This window comes from Oryza glaberrima, chromosome 1, assembly GCF_000147395.1.
Source record: "Oryza glaberrima chromosome 1, OglaRS2, whole genome shotgun sequence".
NCBI lineage: Eukaryota > Viridiplantae > Streptophyta > Magnoliopsida > Poales > Poaceae > Oryza > Oryza glaberrima.
In genome coordinates, this window is record NC_068326.1 from 29971905 (window position 1) to 29979774 (window position 7870).

Here is a 7870-nt window from a genome sequence, read left to right on the forward strand (position 1 = left end):
CAAGGTTTGCCCGGGTTTTGGCGCTAAGGCTGTGTTTAGTTCTACGCCAAAATTAGAAGTTTGAAAAAAATTAAAACAATATGACAAAAAAGTTGAAAGTTTGTGTGTGTAAGAAAATTCGACGTGATGGAAAAGTTAGAAGTTTGAAAAAAAAAGGTTAAAATCTAAACAGGGCCTAACAAATGATGACGAGATCTATTTATGCAACAAGATATATATGGTAGTTTCATAAATTTTGACAATTTGACCCTTTGCAAAAACTATTTTTACAAATAAACCGCCGCCAAAACTTATTTCAAAAATAACCCTTTTGTTTAGCGCTAAATCATGTGGCGCTGAATTTATACACCTCAGCACCAAATAGCGTGGCGCTGAATGTGCATTAGCACGCTGACTTAGCCTCCCATCCGCGATAGTACGCTATTCAACGCCAGTTAACGTGATGCTGAGGTATCTAAGTTCAACGCCAGGTGATTTGACGCTGAAAAAAAGTATCATTTTTGAAATAAGTTTTGGCGATGGTTTATTTGTAAAATTAAAATTAGTTTTTTGAAAGGGTCAAAAATTTGTGTGGTACTAGTTTCCTCCAGCACTGTAGACTGACATGCAGTACTGCAGGGGATCTCAATTGGTTTCGTCCCAGCCTAACATCCATGGAAAAGAGGGATATGCAGGGAAGAGTAGGTCAAGGTGTTTAATGATCATGAAAATCATCATGTTAGTTTGCCTAGAAGAGCTAAAATACATTATACACACAAATTTCAACATCCTTGTTTCTAAACTCTGATGGACACGAATATATCGAGTCCCCGAAATCTGGGTCTAAGATATGGCCGCCAGTAACACCAAAAGATGTATCGCTTGATGCGTACAAAATATGTTTCTCAAGAAACAAACTATAAACGAAGTATCCAAGATTTCCTTGAACGCAGCAAGTAACGGATTGGAGTCCACACTGGCCGAGGACTCCTATCTAGTAGACCGAAGCATAAGACTTCTAAGTAGCAGTAGCATCAGCGTCCTCTGTAGATTTCTTGTATTCAGGCTTAAGTTCATGCGTCCCTTGATTTGGACCCCTTTTGTTGTAGAAACACAGATCATTCAATATCTCCTTCAAGAATTGCTGCACAGAAACAAGCCGGGAGAGTTGAGGCTTTGATATCAGAACATGCAATAACTAGAGTTGGTGCTAGCAATTTCTTAACAAATGCTCCACCCTCGGCAGAATTAGGATAACTTGAGAAAAAATACCTCTGGTTGATCAGTTTCTTGCATGAGATTCTTAAGAGACCAATTCGGCTGCCTCTCAAAAAGCTTGAATAAGATATTTTCCAGTTCCCTGCGATCCCTTCTCGTTCTTTTCATGTCTGATGGTTTTACTGGTAGTGGCTTCTTCTCCTTCTGCTGGGAAAAAAAAACTTACAATAGATTATAGACCCTTCATTATAGATCTACATTGCCAATAGAAAGATTGGTTTAAAAAAAGCAAGTTAAAATGTTTCTGCGGAGCAGTTGATAGTTGAGGGGAAAAGGAACTGTGCTAGTTAACAGGATCTGATAAACTATCAACATAGGAAAAAAAAAATACATGAAACATGGCATTGTTATCTGAAGAAAGATTACTTTTGGACCAGAAGACATCAGACCCACCAAGCCAGGCAACGGCCTCATGCTCATTCCATTGTCATTCGCAAGTACCTAAAAACAGACAAGGGCAAAAGGTGAATCTGTACAATAAATACTTCTACCATATGAAGCAGATCAATATGGCATATATAATATCATAAAAACTCCTACCATCAATTTTCTATTTTTAATCATAGATTTTTGAGTCCTCTCACGACATAACTTCCCATAGTTCACAAGATTATCGCTGTGCGGTTCCATGTCAAATTTGTGCCCGACTTTCCCTTCGCATGAAAGCTTCCCTGTAACAAGGAGTTGATGATTTAGTGTATCAAATAAGTTAATACTATGTTTACAGAGCAAACAGATTGCAATCCATGTTATCTTCAAGCCGTGAAAAATACTATCAACACAAAGCCTTCCTAACCCAAATATGAAATGAAGAAGCATAGTCCTTCCCATAAGCTCGCTATAGCATATGTAGTAGAGGAGATTATACCACAATGACTTCAAAATACAGCAAATAAAATGCCAATAAGACTTTACAAGGTATAACACCAAAAAGAACTGAATGAAAAAATTGTTGAAATGGCAAGAACATGACAAAAGAAAATGTTTGTTGCCCTTGAACTTCTTCCACGTAACAGAATTAGCAAAGCTAAAACCAAAGTATTCATCAACCACATATGGGATATTCAATGTAGCATGATCCTGTGCCAACCAAATCTTTATGCAAACACCTATGTGATGAATGCACGTAAGATATGTCGGTAGACGCAAGCCATATGAAGTTTCCAGCAGACAGCAGAACTTCAAGGAGGTCCTCAGTAATGCAGAAATTGAGTAAATTAAGAATTGAAACATCAATAATGTGTTCCGATAAAAATTCCAGATCATATACAAACTTATAGAAAAAGAAGATAGTTTCATACGTTGAGAACACAGTTTCAATAGTGTATTAGAACAAAAAAAAATATTGATAGTAACAACATCAACGTTTGATGAAAAGCCAATATGTAGATAGTAATCAGAACCTGATCCAAGGCAATTACCCACAGACACCCCCATACAAATAGTGAGATCATAACCCAGAACTCTATAACTAAATGACCTCTCCCATCTGGCTCAGTGCATTAAAGTCTAGGAAAGTACGAATGCAGATTATATTTTACATATTCCCAGATGATATTCCAAAAATGGGCAATATGTATTTTTTTGTTGCTCACCCACCTAGTAGTGGTCGCATGACCTAAACAATCCAATTAAGCAGCCTAACCAGCAAGTATACAGTTACAGGTAGTGCACCAATTCCTTCGATATAGCTTAGTAATACGGCTTAGTAGACCATTTGAACAACGCTCTTCCTAGACTGTATTTGGAATAAAAATGAACTGCACATCAACCATGAGAAATTGCTAGTGATAAAGTCTCACATATCAAAGGAGAAATACATGCAAGCATCGTAAATAAAGAGAAAGCCTGGTATTCTTACCTTGGTTGGATTCAGAAAAGACACACATTGGCACAAAATCCTTGAACATGTTCAAGGAGTAACTCTTTGGTGTATTGCCATTGCCTGTTTGAGCCATCTCCATCTTGAACTGTTATTTCACTAACAACATATAAGAAACAGGCACTGGGTGTGTGTACAAGTATAGAAGCCGTAAATCAATTTCTACTATTATACAAGAATACAGAAAATGCAAATCCATGACAGTAGCTTCTGCTGTTAAGGCATGAACATATCTAAACGTCAAGGAAACAAGGATGTAATCCTAACTATGCTGCAACATAACAAATCATTTGAAGTTAATTACAAAGTTACATTCTGTTAAAACCTTTTAAGATTCATTTTGGTTTCAAACGCTCAAACAGTAGTTGGTTTATGCCTCCAAATTGCTTTGGGCTTTTCTCCCAAAAACTATAAGAAGAATTGTAGTATAATCATTTATCAAAGAAATATATTCTGCAACAACACATGTACTAATTGCTTGAATTCAAAAATGTTTAAGTTGCAACAAGATTGCTTAGCCACCATGGCCAGTGAAATACACAATACAGAGTTAACCAATGATGAGATGGAAATTGAAGCAAACTGTCTAGTGTTAGCATTTAAAAGCACAAAATCAATAGCAATGATCCATTGGTCTTGTTTTGGATTTCAGAATGTGGCAATCTATGATAAAGCAACCAATCAACTTAACCTTCCACATCAAACAGGTCCCCCAATCCAAATCAAACCGCTACATCTCGCCCCAACCATTGAACTACCCTAAAAATTGAAGCAGCATAATAGAAGGGGGAAACGAAACCACCCTCCACGTGCACGAATAAATCGACCGAGCGCACGGAACAGGAGCGAACAGCGTGGGCCGGGAGGAGAGACGGATCAACGGCTTGCCTGGAGCTGCTGGTCTTCGGAGCGGAGCGGGTCGAGGGAGACGATGACCTTGGCGACGACGGGGTTAGGGTTCGCGTTGGAGTTGGAGTTGGCGCCAGCGGCGGCGTCCGAGGAGGAGGAGGAGGAGGCGGCGGCGGTGGCGGCCTCCTGCCAGGCGCGGGAGACGACGGTCGGGCACTTCATGAGCCACACGGAGCGGTCGGCCCGGGCCGTCTCCAGATTCTTCGCCTCCTCCGCCATCGCCGTGGGGATGGAGGCAGGAAACTCAGCTGAGTGAAATCCTTCCGATTCGCTGGTTGTGTGGGTCGATGGGGGTGGTTCGGCGAGGAGGACGAGAAGGCGGAGAAATTGTGAGATTGGAGCAAATTGATCGGCTAAAACCTGGATCCTGGATCATTAATAAGGGTGATGGGGAATTGGGGATTGAGACGGAGACGGTAGCGCAAGCGCAAGCATCTGCTTGGGCCGCGATATGTCGGTTAACCGAAAGTCAATTGTAGGCCGTAACTAATATGTGGGCTGGTCTATTCGAACATGTTGGCACCACCGCAGTATCGGACCCAAAACTCCTCCTGTCTCTTCGAACATGTTGGCACCACCGCGGTACCGGACCCAAAACTCCTCCTCTATTATTTTGGAAAGGAAAAAGTACGAATTACCCCCGAACTATCGCGGCCGTCCGAATTACCCCTCTGAACCACAAAATCGGACATTCTTCACCCCTAACTATGCAAACCGGACGAATTACCCCCTCGACCCAATCCGCAGTGGTTTTGGACAACGTGGCGTACACGTGGCAGTCCAGTCATCATTCTATTTATTTTAAAAAATATAGGACCCACATGTCATACTCTCTCTCTTCTATCTCTTCTATCTCTCTCACACACTTTCTCTCTCTCTCCTCTCGGCAATGGCGGAGGCAGCGAGCGCGGGGAGGCGAGGCGAGGCGGCAGCAGAGGCAGCGAGCGCGGAGAGGCGAGGCGAGGCGACGGCGGAGGCAGCGAGCGCGGAGGCGAGACAAGTGGCGGCGGCGAGGCGAGCAGCGGGGCAGGGCGGCGGGGCAGGGCAGGGGAGGAGGCGAGCGGCGGCGGGAGCTCGCGCTACTCGAGGAGAGGTGAGGCGGCGGCGGAGGAGGCGGGGCGACGCAGGGTGACGGCGCGCGGACGGGGCTTGAGGCGCCGCCGCTGGGGAGGAGGGCGGGCACGCGCGTCCAGCCGTGGAGCGCGAGGAAGGCGAGGAGCATGGCGGAGACGTTGAGTGTGGGGATGATCCCCGTGGTGAGCAGTACCGCCACCATGCCCCGCGCCGCCACCTGCTCGCGCCACGGCGGCGGTGGCGGCACCTGTGCCTGCACGCGCTCGGCTCCGACAGAGGAGGCAAGCGCGGCGGCAGAGGAGGCGAGAGTGGCGGCTGAGGAGGCGAGGCGGCGCGGGGTGACGGCGCGCGGACGGGGCTCGAGGCGACGACGGCGACGGGCGACGGACCGTCGCGCTCGCCTCGCCGCCGCCTTGCCTCGCCTTCCCGCGCTCGCTTCCTCCGCCATTGCCGAGAGGAGAGAGAGTGAGAGAGAGAGAGAGGAGAGAGAGTGAGAGAGAGATAGGAGAGAGAGTGTGTGTGACATGTGGGTCCCACTTTTTTTTATAAATAAAATGCTGACCGGACTGCCATGTGTACGCCACGTAGTCCAAAACCACCGTGGATTGGGTCGAGGGGGGTAATTTGTCCGGTTTGCATAGTTAGGGGTGAAGAATGTCTGGTTTTGTAGTTCAGGGGGGTAATTTGGACGACCGCGATAGTTCTGGGGGGTAATTCGTACTTTTTCCTTTCGGAAATGCTGGCTACCGAGCGACCGGCGGGGGTGGAGCAGATCGGGCACTCCCCTGCGCGCCCCGCCTCCCACGCGCGTGATGCAGGCGCCTGGCCCCACCACGTTCTCTGCCCCCACACCATGTGTCTCCACCAAGGTAATAAATAGCGTTCGTAGCGCCCGCTATAGCAGTAGCGGAGCTCTACCGTTACCGCTACAAGGTAGCGGACTGCATAGAGCGTATTGGAACTTAGCGGCTGCTATAGCGCTCCACGACTGCTATAGCTCTTCGCGACCGCTATAACAACCCGCTATTGACTTTGTTAGATCGCTATAATGCTCAAACGGAGCGTTTCACGCATGGATAGAATAATTTAGCGTTGTTTGTCTTATTTATCTAATATATCTATATGTTATTTCATAAATTTTATGTTATGAAATGTAGCAGTAATTAAACAGTCTAATTTTAAATTTTAAGTGAAACTTTATGTTAATATTGATATACAATCTAAATTTATGGTTATTTTTCTTAATTTCGCTATTGGAACTTAGGGTCCGCAATAGCGCCCGCTATCCGCAATCTGCTGCCAGACACTAATCCGCTATAAACACGCTATATGCTATTTATTACCTTGGTCCGCACCATATACTCCATTGCAACAAATCACCCACATATTTTAGAAACCCTCTATTAAGGGTTCGTTTCATTTTTTATCCACCAAAAATGTTTCACCTAGTGTACTCACAATGTTTCACTATGTATAGATCTAATGTTGTAGTGAACGAAACATTCTTTTGCAACAAATCACCCACATATTTTGGAAACCCTGTATTAAGGGAATTCGTTTCATTTTTTGTTACACCTAGTGTACTCACAGTGTTTCACTATGTATAGATCTAATGTTGCAGTGAACTGAAACATTCTTTCGCTTTTTGCTGAAACATTGTTTTTATATAAGATGAAACAACACCCGATTTAAACGATTGAAACATTTTCGATCTACTTATTGAAACAATTCCGATATACTTGGTGGAACATTGTGCAACATTTTAAAAAAATCAATAATAAGCTAAAAAAATTTCGTCGGAATATATCCATGTGTGGTCTTGTTTTAAAGATTTAATTGCAACGAATTTAATGGTGCAATCGAATTATGATTTGGATAAATAATTTAAGAGAAAAAATAATTTAAAGTAGTTTTGTACGTATGGGTGGCGCTGATGTCATGCTGACGACGTCAGCGCACGATTTTTGCAGATTTGGATCGGGCGACCGATCTCTAGTCACGTCTCCTGTATTATTTTCCAATGTAGGTAAGATATATGGAACGTCATACCATTTGAGGAACGAGATAGTTCATGACATCGATATGGAACCTAAATATCATACTTAGTACCTATAGATACCAATCCCAGAGGTCGTCTGATACTAACCGGGTACCAAACCAATACTTATATGTATGAGGTCTCGCACCATAGGTATCAAGTTGACGCACCGTATCAAGTCTGATGCATGTGGTTACTAGCTTTGATACATTAAGATCCACATGTAAGTGAGGGGTCACGACCCAACCCCAGCATCCACGAGCAAAAATCTCTACTAACGCACTATAGATTGAAAATATTGAGCAACGGAAACTCATTAAACTGTATCGAGGGATGACAGAAGGGTGAGTTGTTCAAGTGCTCACCTCAAGGATGTTTGACCAAATCCACCAAATCAATGGCTAAGAGTGGTGGTGGTGGTGGTGGTGATATAAGGGAGGCAGGGAGTGGCGATGTGGCCAGTTGGAATTATAGGACAAAATGGTCAAACACATGTAACAACAACGTAGAAGGAGGGAGGAGCTGAAAAGAGGAAGCGACGGCGACGATGCGTGGTTGTGCATGCCCTCCCTAGCCGTGCATGTGAGCAGGTGGCTAGAGTGTCCGCTGCTTTGCTCCTTTGTACGTGGAGCTTGGATATGTGGAGATGGGGATATGATTCATTTAAGTAAGTCATTCGGAGAGCATTGCGTGAGCTAGTTGCTATCTTC

General features: G+C 44.2%; 1 protein-coding gene across 2 annotated transcripts; it reads right to left on the bottom strand.

Annotated features, from left to right (window-relative positions):
* Positions 1-673: 673 nt before the first annotated feature.
* LOC127760612 (transcription initiation factor IIF subunit beta) lies at positions 674-4485 on the bottom strand. 2 transcript variants are annotated; one of them, XM_052284896.1, is made up of 6 exons: positions 4028-4485; positions 3119-3227; positions 1798-1928; positions 1624-1698; positions 1252-1401; positions 674-1123 (listed from the first exon to the last, which is right to left on the bottom strand). In XM_052284896.1, exons 1-6 carry the CDS (start codon positions 4265-4267, stop codon positions 998-1000), a joined length of 831 nt encoding a protein of 276 aa, XP_052140856.1. In that variant the 5' UTR covers positions 4268-4485; the 3' UTR covers positions 674-997. The 2 variants fall into 2 exon arrangements, with proteins under 2 accessions (XP_052140856.1, XP_052140855.1); XM_052284895.1 differs by having other exon boundaries at positions 1252-1404; positions 4028-4483.
* Between the last annotated feature and the right edge of the window lie 3385 nt (positions 4486-7870).